General features: G+C 44.2%; 1 protein-coding gene across 1 annotated transcript in view; it reads right to left on the reverse strand.

Moving 5' to 3' along the window:
• The window catches only part of PTPN21 (protein tyrosine phosphatase non-receptor type 21), a 70472-nt gene that overhangs the window by 18694 nt on the left and 25207 nt on the right, over positions 1-26571 (reverse strand). Inside the window, exons 3-12 of the mRNA XM_036276166.1 lie at positions 22582-22751; positions 19286-19383; positions 17753-17820; positions 16465-16535; positions 14124-14211; positions 13644-13732; positions 11274-11361; positions 9923-10002; positions 1448-1508; positions 750-834 (exon numbers count right to left, since the gene is read on the reverse strand). Coding sequence (XP_036132059.1) covers positions 750-834; positions 1448-1508; positions 9923-10002; positions 11274-11361; positions 13644-13732; positions 14124-14211; positions 16465-16535; positions 17753-17820; positions 19286-19383; positions 22582-22751 — 898 coding nt within the window. The remainder of the gene's footprint in view (positions 1-749; positions 835-1447; positions 1509-9922; positions 10003-11273; positions 11362-13643; positions 13733-14123; positions 14212-16464; positions 16536-17752; positions 17821-19285; positions 19384-22581; positions 22752-26571) is intronic.

Consider the following 26571-nt stretch of genomic DNA (forward strand, 5'->3'; position numbering starts at 1 on the left):
ACAACAGAATGGTGGTTCCCAGAGGGGAAGAGGGGTGGGGGAGGGCAAAGTAGGTAACGTGGGTCAAATATATGGCAACATAAGGAAACTAGATTTTGGGGGGTGGGCACACATTTGAGTATACAGATACCAAATTATAATGTTGTACACCTGAAAGTTATGTTATTAACCAATGTTACCTCCATAAATGTAATTTTTTAAACATTTAATACAGTAGTCCCCCCTTTATCCGTGATTTTGCTTGCCGCAGTTGCATTTACCCACACTCAACCATGGTCCAAAAATATTAAACTGAAAATTCCGGATATTTGGGGAGAAAGAAGGAGAGAGCACGTTCACATAACTTCTATTACGGCATACTGTCATGATTGTTCCATTTTATTATTAGTCCTTGTTCATCTCTTACTGTGTCTAATTCATAAATCAAACTTTATCGTGCCCATGTATGTATAGGAAAAAGCATGGTACACACAGGGTTCAGTACTCTCCGCGGTCCCGGCATCCACGGGGGTCCTGGAACATGTGCGTGGGTAAAGGAGGACTCCTGTGCTGCGGATTCTCTACGCACGTGCAAGAAGCCGGATACAGGCATCCTCCACGAACCTAGCACGGCTCTCATCATGACAGCAATTTTGGACGTCACCTCAGCCAGAAATTATACTGGCTTCATGATTTCCAGATCCTCAACATTTATCAAATTGTAATCATTTTGTAAAGCACTTGAGAAACAGAGAAACAGGGCCCCTTACCTTGAGAAGAAGTGTACGGCTCTGTATAATGCCCGTTATAATGCAGCGGGGGTGGGGGCGGCATCACATAGGGCTGAGGTTTCGGCTGAGAAACGGCAAGTTGGAGACAGGGTTAGAACACAATGCCGAGGTCACACGTCACTTCTGCTGGCTTCTTTCTCTCCACTGAAAAACCCTGCAGGAGTCACAAGCCCAACACATGCAAGGCAAACAGCTCTGGCTGCGTGTGCCACCCCCACCGTTTCCCAGGGTGGCAATGCCAAGCGCCCGGCTCGGATGTCAGGCACAAGAAAACGTGCCGTGTCCACAGAGTTCGGAGCAAGGAGGAATACACAAAAATCTCCTGAATTCGTATATAAACACTTGAATATAAGAAGTTTGTATATATTTAATCTTACTAGGCAAGATTGTCCAAAATTTTAAATATCTACTAACTTCTGATTACTCTTAGTTAATAGTCAACATTTTAAATATTAGGCTGGATCTAATATTTAAAATGTATAATATAATAAATATCATATCGATATTGGGCTTAACCTATGGAAAAAAAAAATCACCACTTCTTTGCCAAAAAACACCAAATACCGACACACTTTCGTGGTTCAAACTAAAAACTAACACTACCACAAGCCTAGTTTATTAAGGAAGACGACATCACTAAAAGAAGAACAGTAATCGAGGTTTTCCCTCTTTCTTACCAGAGACATTCTGGAAGAAGACCTCCTCCTAATCAGGTTCACTGTGACCGTTGGAGTTTGCCTGTAAAATAAGACACGTCTTTGAGAAGAACACACATATACACTCAACCACACAATCTTCCTAATAATACCAAAATAAATTAATAAGAAGGTAAAATGATAAAAGTTCCAAAGCAAAAAGAGAAAGCAATCCCATCATAAATCTGAGACAAGGAAGGAGAGTCTCTCCCTACGGGCCTCGGCCCCTTGCTGCTGCCCAGACCCCTCTGACCACTTCAGGGGCTCAGCCTTCTCAGGGAGCATCAGCTGCCCGGACTCCCAGACGGGCCGGCAGGGGTAACTTCCCCTGGTCCATCCGGGAAAAGCCGCTGCAGTGACCATAAGCAGAGGGGGAAAGAGGTGAGGTGAGGCCAGGCCACCCACAGAGTCATCCCAGAGGAAGCAAAGCTCCAAATGCACTGCTATGGGCCTGGCTCAGTCAGCGCTGACCACGCTCATCAACACTCCCACGGGGTGGCCATCCGCTGCCAGCCCGAGAGCCAGCAGCCACAGAAACTGCCTTTAATTAAAAATTTGTTTCATTAACACACTACAAACGTAATGAAGAGATCAATTTATAACTCTGGTAATTTAAGAACCTATATTTCTTCTAAGGAACTAAGTTAAGGAAAGCAAAAAAGTAGGAAAATCAGTTTAGTGGGCCTGCGGTAAACCCGTTTACCTTGCTTTCAAGAAACTTCTCTGGTTCTCAATGTACTTTTTAAAAAGCACTGAGAATATTAAGGAGGGTCAACTGACATCAGATAATCTGAGAGTTTAAACTATTTGCAAAAGTCCTGTCTCTGAATAAAATCAGGTCCAAGAGGGAACAAGAAACAGAAAAGCGCAGTTGGAATCCTATCGTTTTGAAACACAGGCAGGTATTTTTTTGTTTCTATGTGGTCAGTTTCGTCAAAAGTAAGATCTAGGAACCTAAACACTAAGGATTCTTGGCTTTGTTGGTGACTTACATAATTTGGTCAAAGCACTTTTTAAAAAACCTTTCGCCATCTGCTTCTGGCACATGAGCTTATGAGACATGTAATTACTGATTACAAAAATATATTTTGTGACCTTTGGTTATAGTGCTCTAAGGACTAATGACGAGAAAATCCACAATCACCAAGTGAACACTCACACCATTTAATCAGCACATGTCCCATAACATCAAGCCTCATGTCTCATAACATTCTTCGTACTCTAGCAACTCATATCTTACATTCAAACCCTGTCCATTAGCTTAACATCAGGTGACTACAACTGCTTTTACTGGATGCCTTTTAAAAATTAAATGCTTTCTGTAATAACTTTCATTAGCTTTGGAATGTAATAAGCCTGTTGATGAATAGCTGTCTCTTTTCCAAAGGATACTCCATTCTGCCCGTGTTTATGCTACTCAACAATAAAATAGGTTCGGCCTCTGCTGGACTGCAAAGGTGCCTGTCAACTGGTAAAATATCATACGTGTTGGTCAAGAAGGAGGCCTCCTAGAAACAAGCCAGGAGGGTGCGTCTGGGTGTTGGTGTTGTTTTTAAATAGTCCTTAACTGTATGTTAATATATTCCTAAAACCTGTATCCAGAATTTGAAGACACTGCATTTTGCAGCCTTGAAATTTACTTCACCTTGGCTCCCTCTCCATGGTCAGGGCTAGGCTTAAGCAAATCGGTCCTTTGAAGTGTATCGTTAGCCCAGAGACTCACTGAAATGGACTGACGTTTTAAAGCAGTATAAACTCGAAATTCAGACATGGGGAGAAAGAACTGCTGATAGATCCTCCAGCAGCATGTCCAGAGTTGCCTGGCCTGCAGCAAAAATCAGCTTAAGCGTGTTCAACATAAAATCCAGGGCCGCAGAACGTAGGACACAGGCAGCAACTCCCCCACGCGCTGTCAATCTTGGCGCCTGGCCAGCAGCGCCCAGCATGCCGGCGACACTGCCCACTGCAGACGCCGCTCCTGCCGACCACTAACATGCGGGTACCTCCTCCTCCTGCCAAACTGGCGGAGTCAGTCTCACCACGGCTCTCGTGTTCTAACCTCCTCTTTCTTCATGCCCGAGTGCTCGCCAATGCGTGTACTGTGAAATCGGCTGTCCCGAACTCAGCACACAAGAGGAAATGGTGCAACCTGTGGGTTGTGTATTCCTGACTCTGGGGGCCATTTACAATGCTGATTGATGGTTGCCGCTAAGAACAGACAGGTGAAGGACTCCTGGGAAAACTCACTGGGATGTGTGCACGGGAGAAGACAGAACAAGACAAGGCTGCTGGCCCAAGGGAGACAAGCGACCGCAGTTGCTGAAACAAGGCTGAAGTCTGTACGTGATCACCGCGTGGAACCCAAACCCACCCCGTGAGGGAGGACGGTGATTACTGATTTCACAGATGAAGAAACTGATACTTAGATTAAGTAAATTACTCCCGGTCACGTGGAAAATAAGTAGCAGAATCAGCATTTGAACGGGGCTGGTCTGTCCGCTTTCTGAGGCAGGCTCCTGACAATTGATTATTTGTCTGTACGCCCCTCCCCAAGCCTGATTTGTAAGCTCCATGGAGGCAGGAGCCCAGGTCAGTGTTGCTGGTGCCTGGCCCAGAAAGCCCTCGATGTTTGTTGGACAAATCACACACTGAGGACTCAAGTGAGACTTACTACTAAGCATTGGCAGTTGGGCTCATACTTAGAAGAGTGGTCTGAGTTTTGCTTTGCGAACTTCTTTCCTATAGATGTATGGCCAATGCAGAGGAATGATATTCTAATGGAAAAAAAACGTCGTGGCCCTGGCTGGTTTCGCTAAGTGGTTAGAGCATCAGCCTGCAGACCAGGGAGTCCCAGGTTCAATTCCAGCCAAGGGCACATATCTCGGTTGCAGTTCATCCCCAGCCCCGGTTGGGGTCGTGCAGGTGGCAACTAATCGCTGTCTCTCTCTCACATCGATGTTTCTCTCTCTCTCTCTCCCCCCTTCCCACTCTGTCTGAAGATAAACATAAAAATATCAGGTGAGAATTAAAAAAAAAAAAAAATGCGTCAGATGGTGGAAATACCTAAAAAGTTTAGTCTCTATGACTTTCCTCGAATGGAATAGGGGTTCCTCGGCCTTCTTCCAGGCTCTCATAGTGTCTTCAATCCTGTAGTAGGCCTAGAAGAAGTGGGGTAACCCTACCCTCCTCCCCAGATAGGGCCTTCTCCAGTCAATCTCCTGATCCCCAAAGTCTCCAGAACACAGGCGGACACGGCTGCTGTGCTCACTGACAGCCCTGAATGCAGGGAACACACACCAACCCTTTCACCACGCTCAGCAAGCAGCTTGCTGGTCGCTGAAATCCAACCTCCACCTTGAGAGAAAGTCCGTCGAAACGTCTAGCTCTTGGCTTTCCATGTTTTGGGATCCCATCCTCTCCTCCCCTCCACAGAGAGGGAAGAGAACAGCCTCCTAAGCCAAGAACCTAAGATTCCTTGTCCTCCCTGGGCTTTTTCCACAGAGGACTCCCAGAGGCTGACTGTAGCATGACCAGTTCTGGGGCTGGGGAGGTGGAGAGGGGTTGGAAGAAGTTACTGACCCAATGACTTCCTAATTCAACCCTAAAGGAATATTAAGGTCCCGTTATCCTGTTTAATAAATTAAAACACTAAAAGATTGTTGTTATCTAACTTTTGTTTTTAATCTTCACCTGAAGATTTTTCCATTGATTTTCAGATAGAGTGGGAGGGAGGGAGAGAAACATGGATGTGAGAGAGACACATCGATTGGTTGCCTCCCGCACGACCCCAACCGGGGCCAGAGATCAAATCGCAACCGAGGTACCTGACCTTGACCAGAATTGAACCTGTGACCCTTTGGTCTGCAGGCTGACACTCCACCGCTGAGCCAAACCGGACAGGGCAACATCTACCATTTTTAAGACCTGAGTAACATAAGATGATTCTGTTACCTAATGTACCTTGTTTAAAAGTGGAGGGGGGTGGGGTGGGATCAGGAGGAGGGTGTCAACAGGGGAAAAAGGAGAGACATCTGTAACAAAAATAAATTAATTACTAATTTTAAAAAAGAAAGAAAGAGGTGTTTGGATCTTAATCTCATTTTACTAATAGGATTAAGGTGGTCCACATTCATTGTTATTTAAGAAAAATCTTCATAGAGATACGTATTACAGTAAAATAAAAGTAAAAATAAATAAGTAAAAGTGGAGGAAGGACACTCAAGGAGAGCAGTCCCCTTTCTGTGCAAACAGCATTTGTCTCCTGAGCGGCTGCTGGCCTCGGCCTGAGCCGGACGTCCAGGATCCCTGCCGGTCCAGGCCCGCTGCAGTCTCATTGAGGGCCCAGCCCGATGGAGCCCACCCATCTGGACCATGGGAACAAGTCTACTGATACTTGTCTAGGCTCAGAGCCTTAAGAGAAAAGACCATAAAAATTAAAGTCATTTTCCATTTTATTTCCTATCAAAAAGCTCAGAATTTCCCTGGCCGGTTTGGCTCAGCGGTGGAGCATCAGCCTGAGGACCAATGAGTCACAGGTTCGATTTTGGCCAAGGGCATGTGCCTTGGTTGCAGTTCATCCCCAGTCCTGGTTGGGGTCGTGCGGGAGGCAACAAGTCGATGTGTCCCTCTCATGTCAATGTTTCTCTCTCTCTCTCTCTCTCTGTCTCTCTCTCTCCCTTTTTCTCCCTCTCTCTCCCTCCCACTCTATCTGAAGATAAATAGAAAAATATCATCCTCCAGTAAGGACTAAAAGAAAAAAAATCTCAGGATTTCTTTACTTCACCAGGGGAACAAGTGCTCACGATGAAACATACTTGTTTCCCACAGAATGACATGGGTATCAGCCATCATGAATACTCACATGGGACCACTTCATGGGAATGGACTTCCATGATCTACCAGATGTAGAGATTAAAAACAAAATGTGATGCCAATGGCTATAGATGCCTACTAGAAAGGGATTCTACTTATGCTTTATTCCATTCTTTTCTAGCAAAAGAATGAACAGAGGTAGTGAGGGCTCAATATTATGGATACTCTTAAATTTATAAAAGGCTTTATACTTATGAAAAGGCTACGGTCCAACAGACTGCAAATCTACTCCTTGAATCTCAGAGCACACTTTTGCATAAAAATAATGCCACACACGGCTGGGTAAACACGCCAGCCCAGAGGAGCCCCAAATGCAACTACCCTGGACAAGCAGCACCCCTGAATCTGGCCAGCAGGGGAGCACTGCCATCCACAAATACACCCAGAAGTCCAAGCCAGGCAGCAAGCAGAGGCTCCCCACATCCACAAGGAAGCGGGGTGCTCCTCCCTGCCTGTTAGGCCTTCCCAAAGCCCCATCACCAGACCAGAGGAGGACTCAGATAAAAACAGGGCAGGAAGGGGAGGAGAGGGGCCTAAGTGCTCATCGTGAGGCAGTCCTGCTCCGTGCATCCCCCTGGTCATTCCCTCTTTTCTTTCCCGAGCCTGCACGTCTGCTCCTGACTGGGGGTTTTCTTCACACCTGGGTCCCTGGAAACACAAAGCACTCTGTCTTTCCTTCCTGTCCCAAAAGGACAAAATGTCCTTTTGAGATATTTTTTTTCCAACTGACAATCTAATAAAAGGAAGGCAACAAGGAGCAAAAGGCCTCTTCTCCCCCCAGGGCCATCACTGTGTCACGCAGGCTTCCAGGGCTGCTGAGCCTCACACACAAGGCTCCTGGCCAGGCCCCAGGGCAGGAAGATTAGCAGAGGAGCTCCAGCCAGCGGGCAAGGCCCACACCCGCTTCTGCATCCCAGCAGCAGCCTGGCCGATTCCAGCACAAGGCCGGCTCGGGGCTTGATCCCCAGCAGGGGGCGTGCAGGAGGCAGCCAGTCCATGTTTCCATCTCTCTGCCTCTCAAACATATTAAAAAAGCAGCCGACGTGAACACTCAAGTCTGCACAGTGGCTAACAGCAGAGGCCGTCGCCTCACTGTCCCCAAACACCAGGTACACAGCAGGGGAACAACACTTCCTGTCTCTAAGTCTCCGTACCTTCACCCACAAAAGGGCAATAATTGCTGTACCGAACAGGGTTCCTGTGAAGATTAAAGGAGATGAAAGCTCTCAGCATAATGCTTGACACAGAGAAAGCATTTACGGAATCAGGATTGTTGTTATGAAAGTGGTAGGAAAAAACAGGACTTGGAGCGTGATACCAAGAACCAAGCAAACAAAATGCAGGGTGGATTCCAGGGCAGCTGCATTTAAACCAGATCTTGAAGAATGACCGAGTCTGAGAGGAGAGGAGGAAGGGCATGCCAGCAAAGGCCTGGGGCTGCGAGAAGCATTTGCATTGTAAGGGCTGATGGGCTCTGGGAGCCAGGACCGAGGGTCAGCTGGGCTGAGGAACCCAGAGGGGGAATCACAGTAATCCGGAGCTGAGGAAGGGTGGAGGAGAGAAACAGGCTCAGCTCTGGTCCTGAGCTGTAACTCTGAGAGCAGTGCTACCTTCTTTTGCTCATCCAACCAGAACACTGGCTGGAGCCAGGTGGGACGGGCAGGTGCGGACAGATGGGAGGCGGCTGCAAAGGGCCAGAGGAGAGAGGACAATTAAAAAAAAAAAAAAAAAGTTGTGGGGATGAAGTGAAACCAGGTCACAATTTAGCTGTCACTCTGCTGGGAAGCCCTTCCTCACCGGAGGGTTCTGGGTTAGGTACCCTTCTCCTAAGGGCTCCTAAGGCACCACAGACATCCCAAATCAGAGCTCCTAACACTGGTTTCTATAGACTCATTCAACAGTTCATCAAGGCCTAACATGGGCCAGGCCCTTGCTCAGCACTGAGAATACAGGGGTTAATGAGACAGAAAGAGTGTCTGTCCTGAGCATAGCTGGGAGCTTACCTGCTGGGAGGGGACACAGACAATAAGAAAGCACATAAACGCACACACAAATTCAAGTGGTGCCAAGTGCATAGATGGGGACAAAGACAGACAAGTAATAGTGGGGACACACAGGCAGTCGGGAACAGCCTCTCTGAAGAGGAGCACTTCTGATCAGTGATGGCATGAGGGGGAGGCACGGGAGGACATGGGAGAAGAGCATTTCAGGCAGAGACAGGGGCAAGTATAGCATCTCCGAGGGTGTAACATGTTCACAGGCCAGGAAGATGCTCGTGTGGCTGGGACAGGGAAGCAAGGGGGAGGGTAAAGGAAACAAGGCTGGAACCAGGCAACAGCCCGAAGACACAGCCTTGTGTTTAAAGTAGGATGGAATGAAGGCCAACACGGAGATTTCAGAAGAGTGATGGGATCTGACTCCTGTTAAACTAAGAGCATCTGCCTGACTCAGGAAAGTAAGCTACAGGCAGGGCAGGCACAGAAACCGATGGAGGCAGAGGCCACTGAAATATGCCAAGTGAGACGGTGGCAGCTGGCGCTACACTGTGAGAAGAGCAGGTGGCAACGATGTCAGATTGCAGGTATGTTTGGAAGGCAGAGCTTGCCGATGAACTGGATGTGGATGGAAGAGAAACGGGACTCAAGCAGGAATCAGACAGGTTGGGGCCCGTGCATAGGGTGCTGCCATCTGCCAAAATGGGGAAGAGGGAAAAGCAGGTTTGGAGGCAGGAAGCAGAGGAGCAAATCAAGAGATTGGTATTAGACACACCTAATTTAAAGTGCCTCACCCTGGTCAATTTTGCTCAGTGGTTAGAGCATCGGCCCGCAGACCAATGAGTCTCGGGTTCAATTCCAGTCAAGGGCACATAGCTCATTTGTGGTTCATCCCCGGCCCTGATTGGTGTCATGCGGGAGGCAACCAGTCAATGTGTCCCTCTCATGTCGATGTTTCTCTCTCTCTCTCTCTCTCTCTCTCTCCCTCCCTCCCTCCCTCCCTCCCTCCCTCCCTCCCTCCCTCCCTCACACTCTATCTGAAGATAAATAGAAAAATATCCTTGGGTGAGGATTTTTTTTTTTAAATGTAAAAAAAAAAATAAAAAATAAAATTTTAAGGTGCCTCTTAGGTACCAAACTGGAGATGTCAACTAGGCAGAAGGACGTGTGAATCAAGTGCTCAGGGAGAGGATGGGGCTGGATGTAAATCAGATGCGCTTTCAGCATACAGATGCTATTTTTAACCTGAGGCAAGGTGGGCTCCCCAGGAACCACATACATAGAGATGAGGTCTGAGGATTAAACCAGCAAAGCTGAGTGAAAAGCAACAGCCTAAAAAGAGGAAAAATAGGAGAGGGTGGGGTCCAGGCAGCCAGGGAAGAGCAGGTGCAGGAAGGGAGGGGTCTGAAGCCAAAATGAACTTAAAACTTTGAGAAGTACAATTTTCACATGCAAAAGCCAACAGTTTATCATAAAAAAAATCATAAAAACATCATTTTTCATAAAATTTGCCTTTCTAGATGACACAACTGAAGATGAAAATTTCTAAGCTCATCATTTTCTACAATTTCCATGGGCAAGATATACTTACAGGCTACACTGGTTTAGCCTGTAAAACTTGTGCCTCGCCACGCAGAGTCTCCACACGTATTTTGCTGTTTCCATGTCTTCCTAGCAAACAAAATATGCATACAATAAATGAAACACATTTACACCTTGATACCCAGTTCATCTGAAGACAAGACATAAATGGATAACATTATGTCAAGTCACTTTTAACACACTGTGATTCTTTCATTTTCTAATACTGTGTCTTCACAGGAATGCTATAATTAGGATTTAAATGATGAAGACACAAAAAGTATATTCTAACTGTGAGTCTTGTATTAAACAGCTTCAAAATGACTTAGGAATTCAAAAATTATGAAAATATCAAGTTTTTGACAGATAACTCAAAGATATGTTTAAACAAAACATTTGACTCGGTGACTCAAAAATGCCTTTGTCAAGGGAGCAAAAGCAAGTAACTGTGAAATAATTTCTATTGATAAGTGACTGGCTCTGTAGAAAGGTTAATACATTGTTGACCGGCAATTTTACGCAGAAGTTATCTCATGTCACTGGCTATTTTTTTTTGTAATTGCATATGAAAGTGAAACAATCTAAATAAACTTCAGTATACTTTATTTATACATAATGAATTTAAATGAAACTTTGTACATATCTGCTACATATTTTATACATATTATATATTTTAGTAATTTTTTTCATGTGGTATACTGTATAGCAATCACCTTTTGAAACACACACTTTACACATTTTAGTTGGATTTTTTTTTTATACCAGTGACTATTTTTTCTAAAATATGGTCTTTTAGTTGCCCTGAGAGCCTAAAAGGTAAATCAATGTAAGAAGCTCTTTTAGAAGGACCAGAAGTGTTAGGTTCTGAGCAGCACTCATTTGAACCAGCAGATATCCATTCCCTAGCTACTTCAAGCAGAAATTTTTTGTATCTTATTTTGTCTATTGTAATTACAGTAAATTTTGAATGCACTGAATAAAGCGCCACCCTGAGTTTCAAAAATTGAAATAGCTAATGCAAGTGCAAACATGAGTTAACTCGTGAGAGGTCAACAGTGTAAGATACTAGTGCTTACTTTCTTCCCTATTTAGTCCCTTGAATTTAATTTAGAAACCAGCATGATCAGATAGTATCAATCCAAGGACTCATTCATTCAACACTATTTACTGAGCAACTAATTTTGCCAAATGTATTATGACAAAACTACTATAATACAAAATGTTAAACAATTTTGCAATGTTTTAGAAAACTGTAAAATACATATAATTTTAATGCCAGCCACCCCTGAAACATACACACAGAAATGTTAACTGGCTAACTTCCAGAAATAAAGTCCACGTGATTCCTAACGTCCACTCACAGTTTGAAACTGGATGGTCTCCTCTTTGTTGGCCAGCTCTAATGCGAAGAAGGACTTGCTGTGGGACATGTTGGCAATGTCGTGCCACCTGAAGGACAACAGACAGAAAATGGCAATGTGATGCTCATGTTTGCACCAGGAGACAGAATATGATTTCCCTTCTTGAGCCTGATGTATAAATTAATATTTGTTAATAATTTTAGCCCTGGCCAGTTAGACCAGAGAGTCCCGGGTTTGGTTCTCTCTAACGGCATGTACCTCGGTTGTAGTTTGTCCCCAGCCCTGGCTGGAGTCGTGTGGGTGACAACCACTCGATGTGTCTCTCTCACATCGATGTTTCTCTCTTTTCCTCCCTCTCTCCCTCCCGCTCTATCTAAAGACAAATGTAAAAAATGTCCTCGAGTGAAGATAAAAAATAGTAATAATAATAATTTTAGAAAGAGCCCTGACTGGTTTGACTCAGCAGTTAGAGCATCGGCCCACAGACCAAAGACTCACGGGTTCGATTCCAGTCAAGGGCACATTCCTCGGTTGCGATTCATCCCCTGCCCTGGTTGGGTCATGTGGGGGGCAACCAGTCGATGTAGCTCTATCACATCGATGTTTCTCTCTGTCTCTCTCTCTCTCCCTCCCTCCCACTCTATCTGAAAATAAGTAGAAAAATATCCTTAGTGAGGAATTTAAAAAAAAACAAGAGCTCAGGCTCTTTGACTGGAGAACTTGAGTTCTTGGTTAGAATAGTTAATAACTGGGTAACCTTGAACAAACCATTTAACTTTTCTTTTTTATTGATTTTAAAGAGAGGAAGAGAGAGAGAGAAGAACTGATGTGAGAGAGAATCATCAGCCCTGGCCAGTTTGGCTCAGCGGTTAGAGCGTAGGCCCACAGTCCAGAGAGACTTCCTGCTAAGGGCACATACCTCGGTTGCAGTTTGCCCCCGATCCCAGTTGGGGTTGTGTGGGTGGCAGCCAGTCAGTGTGTCTCTCTCATGTACATGTTTCTCTCTCTCCTCCTCCCTCTCGCTCTATCTGAAGATGAATGCAAAAATGTCCTCGGGTGAGGGAAAAAAAAGAAAAGAGAGAGAATCGTTAGTTGGTTGCTTTCTGCACGTATCCCAACCAGGGACCAAACCCAAAACCCAGTATGTGCCCTGACTGGGAATCGACCCTGCCACCTTCTGGTGTGCAAGACAACACTCTAACTGAGCCACACTGGCTAGGGCTCACTTAACTTTTTTAAGCCTGTTATGCTGTGTGCTAAATGGTGGTTAATATCCTTTCTGCTAAAGGTTATTGTGAAGATTACATGGGAAAACACAGAAAAAGAATTCAGCATCGAACCTGGCTCATGATAAGCATTCAGTAAATGGTAAACACAATAGAACAACAACATGACATGTTTTACTACTTTATAAAAACAATACAAATGTTTAATTCATCAAGAGATGACAGAATCAAAAGGGAGAATCTCAGCAAAAATGGAAATATGTCTATGAAATGACACTTTAGACTTTCTAGATTATGAAATTTAAGGAATAAAAAGGGGTTGAATGACATTGTCCAATTTACCATCTTTAAGATATACACTGGAGCCCAGCCGGCGGGGCTCAGTGGATTGAGCATCGTCCTAAGGACTGAGATGTCCTGGTTTGATTCCCATCAGGGCACATGCCCAGGTTGCGGGCTCGATCCCCAGTAGGGGGCATGCAGGAGGGGGCCAATGGATGTTTCTCTCTCACATCAATTTTTCTCTCTCTCCCTTCCTCTCTCTCTAAAAAAAAAAAAATCAATAAAAACATTTTTAATAAAAGATATAAACTGGAACACAGAATACTGAAAAGGAAATTTAAGTCCTCTGCAATTTCATTGCTCAGAGTCTGTCTTTCTTACCAAATGCATTCTAGTATTTCCACAAATGAACAGTGTCACTTTTTTATACTCAGAGGCGAAGACATGACACTACAAAGCATCACTGCAATTTGCCTAGGTGGTGGTATTTTTAGAAATTTTGGTACATTAATTAGAGTCCCCCAGATTTTCTACAAGAAATAGCCCTTAGAAACCAAAACTCAAATGAAAAATTCATATCAAAACAAAGAACACCTCCCTATGGGAAGAAAAGGGGCACATTTTTAAACATTTCATAAGTCGACCACCATTATAAGCATTACTTTCTGCACATCTGGTTTTGGAGGAAGCAGCTTACAGAAAGAACCACTGCCTTGAGTGGTATTTCATTCCGGGAAGGGCAGATTTCCATTTCCTAATGAGACCCTGGGAGAGACTTCTGAGCAATATAACTAGCACAGGGACGGAAAAACAGCACCACGAGGAGCCACAGGAAGTGCACAGGACGATGTAAGAAAAATACCGAAACATCACAGGAGGCCTTCCGTTCTTGTGTTTCACAAAGATGCCTTCCAGACATGCCCCGATGGAGATGTCGCTGCCTTGGCTGTCCTGAAAGGAGAGGCACACACTCAGGCGGCAGATGCACAAGGACTACAATTACACCACGTTCTCTAACTGCTTCCCAGCTAGGAAGTGTTCGGAAGACGTACAGGACTACGATTCTGAAGGGGAAAGTCTGAAAGTTATGGAGCTATCGTCTTGGAATTGTGTGTGAATATAGGAAGAGATGGACCTCTTCAGGAACTCTCTTCAGAGCATTCTAAGAACAAACTGAAAACAGGAATAGGTTTACTATTTCTATTCCTAAACAGAATTTCGGCTACAAGGACCTCAGCTTTTACATTTCCAGACTTTCGCACGTCTTCAGCCTTTGCACAGCAGGGCATCCTGGGTGTCCCCACCACCCTCTGGGGAGCCCTGGCCTCCGTTTCCCACCCACCTTCGCGGGGTAGCTCTCTCCTCCGTAGCCTTCCATCCTCTCCACCTCCTGCATGTACAGTGTCTCGGCGTCAGGAGCTGGGAGGCCCCTGCAACCCAGAGGATGTTAGAGAGATTAGCCACAAAACTAAAAACAAACAAGCAGAAAGCTTTTCTAAAACACTACATATGAATTTGGCATAAAACATTATAAACATTTCAAGTTTCTAAGCATCTGTAATTGGTTAGATCGATCCATCGATATTCACTGGAAATTGACTACATGCAAAGCACAGTGCTGCACACCGAGGGTTAGTTATGGAAGAGCCTGTCCCTGTACTTGAGACAGGTGAGGAGATGCAGGCAATATAGACAACCCCCAGAAACATCTTCAGTAAAAGCCAGGATTCTTTCTAATCCACTGAATAATTGCTTACTATCCAATCTATCAGGCAACACTAAGCATCATGTGCTAAATGCCAAATGATAAAGGTACAGGAAATAAGAGTTAGGAGGATAGATATCCTTTTTTTTTTAGCTTCAGTGACAGAATTACAATGATAAAGGTACAGGAAATAAGAGGAGGATAGAAATCCGTTTTTTTTTAGCTTCAGTGACAGAATTACAAAGATGGTAAGAAGTACTCAACTGCATGGAAACTTGCCTCTCCAGCCTCATCTTCAATTGCTCCCCCATACCCACAGGGCACCCCACACCACAACCGTCCCAAACTCTGCCTTTCTTTGAATACACCATGTTCCCTCCTGCCTCTGGGTCTTTGCACACACTAATCCCTCTTCCTGGTATCCCTGTCACTCACCCGTGCACCTGGTCTATCTCTAATATTCTTCAAGACTTGGCCTATGTATCCATCACTCCTTCTCTGTCACCTGCTGTGATCCCCCCAAGTCTATGCCACACACGCGGCTCTGTGTAGACCCACCGTTCATGCTCATTTTCCCCACTGCTCCCATATTCCATTCTTAGTATTAGAACTGCTACCACAGGCGGCTGTCCTGCCTACCCGTAGACTGCAAGGCAGGAGATACCTTCTCTGATGGCAGCAGACTGTTCCATTTATCTCTGTGCCACTGCACCCAGCACTCTGCCTCACAGAGTAATAGTCACGAGCTATCTTTTCAGGAGGTGCACAGATGAATGAATGAAAGTTACAAAAGACAAGGCGATGTATGCCTGAGGGATTAATTGTGCTGGGGAAACATGGTTCATTTGGGACAGCAGAAGGGAAAGCTGGAAAGGCAGGATTTAACCAATTTATAGGAGGTGTTTAATCCCGGGGGCAATGAACTCAAGCAGGTGAAGAGCAAAAGATTCATGAGCATTTGAGAAGGGGGTGGATGAGAGAGAGGAAAGTGATATTTTAGGAAGATTAATCCTTTGTGAGTGATCGTATGGATTTGAGTGAGGAGGGACTAAAGGTAAAAGGTTATTTTTAATGGGAGGGGATGAACAATAGGTTATAATTAGACAGACCTGGGTTCAAGTCCCACCTCTACCACATGTAACTTTGGGCAAGTTATTTAGTCTTTTTTGAGCTTGGCTTCCCCAATCTGTAAGGAGATAACAACATTTACCTTAAAGAGTGGTTATAAGAATGAAATGATACATCAGGTACGTGGAACTGTGTGGTGTTCGGTTTAGAACGAGACCTATCATTCCCTGGGAGAGGTGTTTTCTTACAGACAACACATCCAGGTTCACAGTCAAAGAAAGTCATTCCTACCCAGGACGGTGGGTCAGGGCCGAGGAGAGGGACACAGCCTCCCCGGAGGAGAGGGACACAGCCTCCCCGGAGGAGAGGGACACAGCCTCCCCGGAGGAGAGGGGCACAGCCTCCCCGGAAGAGAGGGACACAGCCTCCCTGGAGGAGAGGGGCACAGCCTCCCCGAAAGAGAGGGACACAGCCTCCCCGGAGGAGAGGGGCACAGCCTCCCCGGAGGAGACGGGCACAGCCTCCAAAGGTGCACAAGGAGGGAAAAGCCCTGTACTCGCTGCATCACCAAAGAAAACCAATGTCTCTGATCTCGAATTGAGCCACACAGGGCGAGGTCAGCACCAAAACCTTTCCTGGACGGGGTGGAGAATGGGCACCCTTCAGTGGCTGCTCTCCGCGTTCTCAGTGCCCCCCCCCCCACCACGCCACGCCACGGCTGATAATGCGGGGATGCGGCGAGCGCTGGGACGGGCACCTGGCGCAGAGGCGGTGCTATGGATGCGGCGGCTCCCAGTCACGCGGCTGTGGCAGCAGTCACGGCTCCAAAGGCCATCCTGTCACTGTGCCCTTCAGGTTTGGACAGGCAATGGTTCTAGGCTATGCCCATGCCTTAGTTGCTTAGCGTTACCTGTATTTCTGATGCAGCAAGGCCACTTTTTGGGTTGCTTCTTCCAATACTTTTTCATCTTGTAACCACCCCTGAAGAAAACACACTGCAGTTAAGTATGTAAACAAGCCACCCAAATTTCTTAGGAAGGATCGTTGCTACTGACTCTAACCAAGTCTGGTCGCCATCAGGCGAAGGTGGGGCTGGGTAAATGGGAGGGAGCTTCGCTGAGGCCCGTTATCATGATCTTTCGAAGGAATTAAGTGGCTTCTGCTCAGGCGCCAAACCCCCGGCCCGCCTTCTCAGCTCATCCCAGAGAAGGCGCCCAGCTATTCCAGGGCGGTAGCCGTCGGCCAGCTCGAACCCAGCACGAGGACGGCTCCTGTGCACCCCCTCCACTGTGCCAGTGCCCCGGGCTCCTGCCAGGCGCACCAGCAGGCACTAGAGCAGAGGAGAGGCGGTGTCCTTCTGTCTGCTACTTTTCCAACTGCTGAGGGTCAGAAGCCAAATTTACTGCAGCGTGGTTTTGTGAGGGTTCACGCCTTCGGTGAATAGCAAAACCCCGTGTGTTTGCTCAGCAGCGGGAAGTTAATCCTCCCTTAGCCAGCGGTTCTCAACCTGTAAGTCGCTACCCCTTTGGGGTTCCAACAACCCTTTCACAGGGGTCGCCTGAGACCATCGGAAACCACATATTTCCGATGGTCTCAGGAACCAGGACACCGCTTCTCTATCGGTCTCCAGGTGGGTCCGCACACATGCAGACACGCCCACGTACAACATGAAGAACTGTATTTTTTTTTTAATCCTCATCCGAGAACATTTTTCCATTTTTTCGTTCAGATAGAGTGGGAGGGAGAGAGAGAGAAACATCGACGTGAAAGGGACACATCAAGTGGCTGCCACCCGCACAATCCAACAAGGGCCGGGGACAAACTGCAACCGAGGTACGTGCCCCTAGTGGGAACTGAACCCGGGTCTCTCTGGACCGCAGGCTGACGCTCCAACCGCTGAGCCAAACGGCCAGGGGAGAGGAACTGTATTAAGGGGTCGTGGCATTAGGAAGGTTGAAAACCACTGCTTAGACTCACATCCACACACATGTCCCTGGCTACAGTCAGTACTGCAGACCCTCCCGTTTCTGGCATTCCACAACCAAGGAAAGCATAGCAGGAAAAGTACTTATTATACTTGAGCTGTTCACAAGAGGGAACTTATTTTTTAACACTATTCCTGGACTTCGTCTCAGGAAGCATTAATGGTATGGAACTAAGCTGTTTATAAAAAGGCCCAATGTAAGAAGGAGTCTTACCACAGGAAATAAGGCGAATTTCTGAAGGAAGTCCTGGGATTCATACTGATCGAAGTCACCAAAATCAGCTGTACAAAATGACAAATATTCACATGTCAATTATGTTTCATTTGCGTAGCAACACTTGTACAACCAAATTCAATATGTGGTGTTCACAGATGGTGTGCTTATGTTTCAGAAATCAGGTCTTCCATACAGTTATAAAGTATATTTAAAAAATATCTTTTATAGAATATTAGGTAATTCGTGGGTCTTGGCTTGGAAAAATGCCTACTAATAGAGTGAAAAAAAAAAATTAAAAACTGTATATAATATCTCTTTTATAATTTAAAAAGAAAAAGAAAACTACCCTATAATCATGTATGCTTACTTATGCACAGAAAAATATCAGGAAGAAAACCAAAGTGTTCACAGTAGCGATTACCTCTAGAGAAGGGAATCATAGCATTTGAATGTTACAGCAAGATGCCTTTGTTTAGAAAGTTTTAGCTATTAAAAATAAATTGATAATTTGGCAAAAAGTTTATCAAGACTAACTCCTAAAGCCAAAGATGACATTTAAGAAGATTCAAAGTACCTTGGAAAGGAATGTGGTCCCATGTGTGTTATTTGTTAAAAATGATAAATGTTGCCCTGGCCGGTTTGGCTCAGCGGTTAGAGCGTCCGCCTGCGGTCCGGAGAGACCCGGGTTCGGTTCCCGCTAAGGGCATGTACCTCGGTTGCAGTTTGTCCCCGGCCCTGGTTGGTCGTGCGGGTGGCAGCCACTTGATGTGTCCCTTTCACATCGATGTTTCCCTCTCTCTCTCTTCCTCTCTCTCCCTCCCACTCTGTCTGTACAAAAAATGGAAAAATGTCCTCGGATGAGGATTAAAAAAAAAAAAAAAAATGATAAATGTTTCCATGTCTGCTAATATCTGAAGGAATTTTATTAATAATTCTTCTGATTAAATATAAATTCCCAAGATTAAATGCCAGTTATCATTTGAAAAAATGCCCCATCAGAAGTCTTCCCAAAGAATATGTATCCATGTAAATACAGATAGATTGGACATGTGAAAAATGACGGAATTAAACAATTCAAAAAAATACTCGTGAAATGTAAAAGTTTATCTGTTGTGACTGATGATGCTCTGTAATCCAGGAACACTGTTTAAGAAACCAAACAAATGATGCATACCTAAAGTATAAGTGATCCTAACTTCGTTTGGCTGACCTTTCTTCCTAAAATATTAGCTAGCAGTAGATCAGGAGAAATACACAGCACATTAACTGCTGTGTGTGCATTTTTTCTCTATGTTTGGTCTGTTTCTCTGTTGACATATGATAACATGCTTATCCTGTCAGAAGTCTCATTTCATTGAAGCACTCCGAATTCATTTTTCCCACAAGGAAGCCCCTTAGATAATAGAATAATATTTCACTAACATATTAACACGACTATAGAAAGTAAGTTACTTTATGAAGTCCTTGCTGTTTTCATTTTAACAGTTTTAATCGGAAAGATTTGTTACATAATCAATTGTCATTATTTACCTTGAACAGCTAAGCCCGCTAGCTGAATTGCTTGTTCTAATGTACAAGGAATGTTTCCTTCCAATATATCTTTCTTCAGCTGCAGATAATACTGATACCTACAAAAAAAATGTCAATTTAAAAAAGTCAATATCAACATTACCTCCAATTAAGACAATGAATTTTACCGTAATTTGTTAGAGGAGCATAAATTAGTCACATAAAACCTTAACCCAGATGATTTTGAAGAATGACAAGATCATACTTGACCATATCTACACCTATACCTACACACACACTTTTAACACACCCAACAAAATGACTAATGATGCCTTAACACTATCCCATACCCAGTCCATATAAATTTTTGTGATTGCCTCAGAATGTCTTTTTACCACTTTTTTAAAGATCAGGATCTAAACAAGGTCTATAGATTACATTTGATTGTTATTTCTAAGTTTCTCTTAATTTTAAAAAAGATGCCTCCTCTTTATTTTTATGTCACTTACATACAAAATGATGTGATTTGTCATGTAGAATTTTCCACCTTTTTTTTTTATCCTCACCCGAGGACATTTTTACATTTATCCTCAGATAGAGTGAGAAGGAGAGAGGGAGGAGGAGAGAGAGAGAAACACTGACGTGAGCGACACATCGACTGGCTGCCACCCACACGACCCCAACCAGGGCTGGGAACAAACTGCAACTGAGGTACGTGACCTTAGCGGGGCCAAACCTTGGACTCTGGTCTGCAGGCCAACACTCTAACCACTGAGCCAAACTGGCCAGCACTATTTTTTTTTCTTCACTGATTTTAGAGAGAGAGAGAAAGGGAGAGGGAGAGATAGAAATATCGATGAGTGAGAACATTGATTGCCCGCCTCCTGCATACCCCGCACTGGGGATTTGGCCCACAACCTGGGCATGTGCATTGCCCGGGAATGGAACCAGCGACCTCTTGGTGCACGGGCCAATGCTCAACCACTGAGCCACACCAGCAGGGCTAGAATTTTCCACATTTAACATGTTCCTCTACTGTCCAATTTTTCCTGTGAACTACTGTTAGATGTAGAAGCAGAGTTGTCGATAGAACTTTCTGCAGTGGTGGAAACAGTCTAGATCTGTGCTGTCCCACAGGGTAGCCATTGGCCTATGTGGCCACTGAGTACTTAAAATGTGGTGAGTGTGACTGGGGGACTTAGCTGAGAGTAGAACCAGTCTTACGCTTCTGCTACCTGGAATATGAGCACCTCCAGAATGCTGACTCCGAGGTTACCGAGGAAGGGGAAGAACATGCTGAGGGCGGTGAGCACTAAGAGCCTGGATCCTTGAAGACTGCGTGGAGCTATCACATAAGCTCTGCATGGCTGACCTCTGGGCTCTTTCACAGGAGAAGTCAAAGGTATTTAGGCTTTCTGTTATATATAGCCATACTTAATCCTTACTGATACAACTTATCTATCAGCTTCTCCTACACCTAATCAGTGTGTAATCTGCTGGTTGAATCTACCAGGCCTATTCTCTCTCAGCCCTTCCCACAGCTAATGCCTTTGTTCAGGTCCACATTAGACTAATGCCTAGATTATGGCATGTACATTCCTAACTGGTCTCCTGCCTATGGTCCTGCCACCTCTAATCTGCCTCCTATGATGGGTAACCTTTGTAAAAAGCAAAGTTCATCCTTCCCTTCTGTTCAAGTTCAGAAATGTCTGTCCTCATTGTACCAGGACTTTATGACTAGAACACTGTTATTTTTCAAATCTCCTCTCCCCTCTCCAGGTACATCTGAAATTCCCTGAAAATACCAGTCCTCCTACTTAGCACAAGCTGTTCCCTCTAACTGGAAATTTTCTTCTGCAGTCAACTGAAAAGTCACTTCTTACCTTCCCTGCTCATGTTTCCCACACCCCACCCCTAGGAATCCAGTGCTTTAATTAAAGCATTTATTATCCTAATAGACCGTAAGTGTTTATTTACATGGACTGTCAGCTTCAGAGCAAGTCCTCTGGGGTAGGAGGAAAGCATATTTTCTTGTATATTTCTCTCTCGCGGTAACCAATATATTCTTACATTATACCATATTATACCTTCGGTACACGTTTAAATAAAGGAGGCACGTGATCAGTAGCTGCTTTTTTCCTGCTGGCTTCTACATCTCTCTCTGATATTTATTTCATATCTCAGATCTGTGTTACAGTTAGTGCATATTTATCCCTGCTACCTGATTCTTGCTTCTTTGGTTTTCCATCTTCTTCCAATAATTAACTGGAAAACTCAACACTTAAAAAGAACACTCCACAAACACAAGGCGATATCAGGTTCTTACTATCTGCAGAGCACTGTGCTTCATATTGTGCAGAACGTAAAGCTAAAGGAAATATGAGTTTAAAATCTTTGTAAGATGATAAGATATATACACAAAAAACTATAATGAAAGGCTGCGACAACTGACATCTTATCACAAGAACATGCAAATTCTACGACAGTCTGGAGAAGGCAAAGCTCATTCCAGCCTGGGGGTCACAGGAGCTTCCTGGAGGAGGCGGCTTCTGAACGAAAATTCAGAAGATGAATAGGATTCTAGTACATAAATATGACAGAAAGATCTAGGGCACAAAGATCAAAAGGCGTGAGGCATTTCAGGACACTGGAAGTAGTCCAACTTGACTCAAAAGCCATGCTAAACAGTGTTAAAAAGATAAGCTAGTGGTGAGTCTCAGAGAACTTCACAGGCAGGCTCAAGAATCCAAATTTCACTCCTTGTTTTTTGGTTTTGTTTGTCTTCAAGGAAATAAAAAGGATATTCCGTTCCTCGGTGCCACTCCTCAACATGGTCTTCCCGTTCTGCCTCTGCCCTTTTAAGTGCACTTATTAGCCAACACTTTGGGACCTTCAACACCTCCCCTCCCGCTCCTTCTCCCTTCCTCGTGGATACAGGGCACAGCTCCCGGAGTCAGAGCCCCAGGAGAACCCTGCTGCACATGTTCCTAAAGAAGGAACACGGACGCTGTGACTAATTTCTTTTTCATTTCCTCTCTCGTGTCATTGTTAGAGAGGTCAGAAACACGAAAGGTGACATCACGACAGAAGAGTTCAGCCAGGTGAAAACGTTCTCCCCTGGATCATTCCCCCACGCCTGGGGAGACCACGGGCAGCGAGGCCCCTGACACCCCCATCCCAGAGCCTCCACAGAACACTGTGGCTACAAACATGGGGGCGGGGGGCAAAGTTCAGTCCTATCTCCTGACAGCAACCGGAGTTTTGCTGTTTCCATCTCACTAGGTCATTTCCTGCGAACACAGCGAGGGTCTGCTCACCTGGTGATCTCCTGCTGCAGCTGCGACACGGAAGGCACGTAGAACACCACTCCGAAGTAGACGGTGGGCTCCAAGGCGTATTTATCCAGCTGCTTCTTCAGGGGCTTTTCCAAATCCACCCACCGGCGCTGATTCTGCTTGTTGTAGTACCAGAGGCTGAAGTAGGTGATCTGGAAAGAGGGAAGGTCACTGAAGGAGAGAGAAACGGACAAGAGGGTTTCTATACTTCCACTGCTCTAATCCACGGCCTGGGGACCAAGTGACGGCAGTCTCCTACTGCTTCACTTCTCAGGGACAAAAGCAAAATCTGAAGGAAAAAAGAAAAAAAAGACTCAAGACCCATCTACATCTAGGTACTCATATTCAGGAAAAAAGAGACAAAAAGTCAATTACTCTGCACGCACAAAACTGCCTTCATGGCCGAGACATCAGAATGTACAGGGTTCTATGAAATTTTTACATATAGTTTTTAACAAAAGGCATATACTAAAACAAATGTTTAGTTTTTAAATTACTGCAGTACTACATGTATTATTAATTAATATTTTATAATAAACGTAACTGGGGTTCTGCCAAGTAAAATTCTGAACGGTGTTCAACCTTTCACTACTCTCAAATTTGGCTTCTACAAATAGTTTGTGTAACTATTGTAAATTCTAGTAATACTAATGCAGCTGCAAAACTGCAACTCCTCTTTGCCTTGAAAGGTTTATTAGATACAAACTTAAAGCAACTGTATGCAATGGTGGTACATTCTCTCTCTCTCTTTCTCTCTCTCTCTCCTACACACATACTCTCTCACATGAGAAAAGTGATACCTAAAGCAGTAAAATAACTTAAGTGTATTACTTGGAACTTTTTAAAAAGTGGCCAGACATTTAGATCTCACATGCTGAGTAATGAAACTGTTCAGGTAAATCAATACTAGCCCAGAGTTTGGTCAACCTGAAAAGGCATTTAATGCACTTAAAGGTTGAAATGACAACCTCGGGCCACTGCTAACATTTACCTCTTTCAAATTAATTTATAGTCAAGGTAACTGCAAAAGTCTGCTTTGTTCTAGACTCTACAGCAACACTATGAAATAGAACATTCCCGGTGATGAAAATATTCTATATCTGCACTCTCCAGTATAACAGCCACTGGCAACATGTAGCTGCTGAGCACTGGGAATGTGGTTAGTGCAGCTAAGGGACTGAATTTTATTTCCTTTTTGTTAATCCTCACTTGAGGATATTTTTCCATTAATTATTTTTTTAGATAGAGTGGAAGGGAGAGAGAGAAACATCAATGCGAGAGAGACACATCATCAGCTGGCTGCCTCCCACCTGTCCCTGCCCGGGGCTGGGGATCAGCCCACAACCCAGGTACATGCCCTTGACCAGATATTTAACCCACAACCCTTCAGTCCTCAGGCTGATGCTCTAACCGCTGAACCAACTGGTGAGGGAAGAACTGAATGTTTAACGTTATTTACATGTTTTGTGCAGAAGGTACTTTTAAAATTTTTATTTTTCAAGAGCATTTATAAAAACCCATAGCTAACATCATACTCAACAGTGAAGACTGAAAGCTTCCCCCCTAATATCAAGGAACAGGACAAGTATGCCTATGTTCACCACTGCTACTCAACACAGTACTGTCAATTCTAGCCAGGCAAGAAAATGAAATAAAGGCATCCAAACTGGAAAGGAAGAATTAAAACCATCTCTATACACAGAAAACATGATCCTATATGTTTTAAGAAAATCCCAAAGATGCCCACACCAAAACAAAACTATGAGAGCTAATAAATTCAGCAAAATTGCAGGGTATCAGATCAACATACAAAGATCAGTATGGATTCTATACACCAGGAATGAAAAATTCAAAAAGCAAATTTAAAAAAACAAACAAACAATTCTATTTATAACAGCATGCAAAAAATATGAACGTCTAGAAATAAATTTGATGAAGGAGATGAAAAGGTTTCTACACTGAACAATACAAAACATTGCTGAAATAAATTAAATGGGAAGACATACCATGTACATGAACTGAACACTTAGTATTGCGAATATGGCAAGAATACCCAAAGTGATCTAGAGATTCAAATTCAATCCCTACCAACATTCCAACAGACATTTTCACAGAAATGGGAAAGCCAATTCTCAAATGAATATGGAATTGCAAGGGGTCCTGAACAGCCAACACAATATTGAAAAAGAACGAAGTTGGAGGGCTCACACTTTCTGATTTTAAAACTTACTACACATCGACCTTAATTAAAACAGTAAGGTATTGGTATAAGGAGAGACATATATAGACCAGTATTGTAGAATGGCATCCAGAAACGAAACCACACATCTATGGTCAACTGATTTTAGACAAGAGTGATAAGACCCTTCAGTGGAGAAAGAACAGTCTCTTCAACAAATGGTTCTAGAACAACTGAAGGTAGCCCCCTACACGTCACACTATATATAACAAATGACACTCAAACTGGATCAACAACCTAAATATAGAAACTATAAACTCTTTAGAAGAAAACAGAGGTAAATCTTCATGACCTTGAAATGACATGACACCAAAAGCTTGAGCAACAACAAAAAATACGTATTTTTCACTTCATCAAAATTAAAAACTGTACATATCAAAGGACCAAATCAAGAAAGTAAAAAGGCAAACTATGCAGAAAAGATCTGCAAATCATATATCTAATATCCAGAATATATAAAGAACTCTCACACAACAACCAAAAGACAATTCAATTTTAAAAAGGGCAAAGGAGCCCGGTCGGTGTGGCTCAGTGGTTGAGCGTCAACCCATGCACCAAGGGGTCGCCAGTTTGATTCCTGGTCAGGGCACATGCCCAGGTTGCGGACCAGATCCCCAGTGGGGGAGGGGCATGCAGGAGGCAGCCAATCGATGTTCTCTCTCATCAATGTTTATATCTTTCTCCCTCTCCATTACTCTCTCTCTAAAATCAATTTAAAAGAGGTGGGGCAAAGGACATGAATAGATATTTACCCAAGGAACATATACAAATGGCCAACAAGCGCATGAAACATGCTTTGTATCACAGTCATTAGGCAGATGCAACTCAGAACCACAATGAGATACCATTCCACACACATTAGGATGTGAAGAAATCGAAACCCTTATACATTGTCAATGGGAAACAATCTGGCAATTCCTCAAAAGTCAAACATATAATCATCACATGAACCAGCAATTCCACTCCTAGATATATACCCAAAAGAACTGAAAACAGCTCTGGCCGGTTTGGCTCAGCAGTTAGAGCATCGGCCTGCAGTCCAGAGAGACCCGGGTTCAGTTCCCCCTAAGGGCATGTACCTCAGCTGCAGTTTGTCCCCGGCCCCGGTTGGACTGTGTGGTAGGCAGCCACTTGATGTGTCCCTTTCATGTCAGTGTTTCTCTCTGTCTTCCTCTCCCTCCCTCCCGCACTATCTGAACAACAAAAAAAATGGAAAAATGTCCTCAGGTGAGGATAAAAAAAAAAAAGGAACTGAAAACAGGTGCTCAAATATGCGTACAAGCATGCTCATAGCAAGACTATTTGCAATAGCCAGAAGACAGAAACAACACAAATGTCCATCAGTAGATGAAAGAATCAACAAATTGTGGAATACACATACAATGGAGCATTATTCAACCATAAAAAAGAAGCACTGATACATACTACAATGTGGATGATTTGTAAAAATATACTGAGAAAGAAGCCAGATACAAAAGGTCACATATTATATGATTCCGTTTGAATTAAATATCCACAATAGATAAATACCGAGCAACAGAAAGCTGAATGATGGTTGGGAGTATGAGGAGAAGGGGTTGGAAGGTATGAGGAGTAACTGCTTAATGGGTACAGAAATCCCTCTTAGGATAATGAAAATGTTTTGGAACTAGATAGGGAAGATATTGTGAATGTACTAGATCACCAAATAGTTTACTTTAAAATGGTTCATTCTCTGTTATGTGAATTTCATC

Source organism: Molossus molossus, unplaced genomic scaffold, assembly GCF_014108415.1.
Source record: "Molossus molossus isolate mMolMol1 unplaced genomic scaffold, mMolMol1.p scaffold_m16_p_1, whole genome shotgun sequence".
NCBI lineage: Eukaryota > Metazoa > Chordata > Mammalia > Chiroptera > Molossidae > Molossus > Molossus molossus.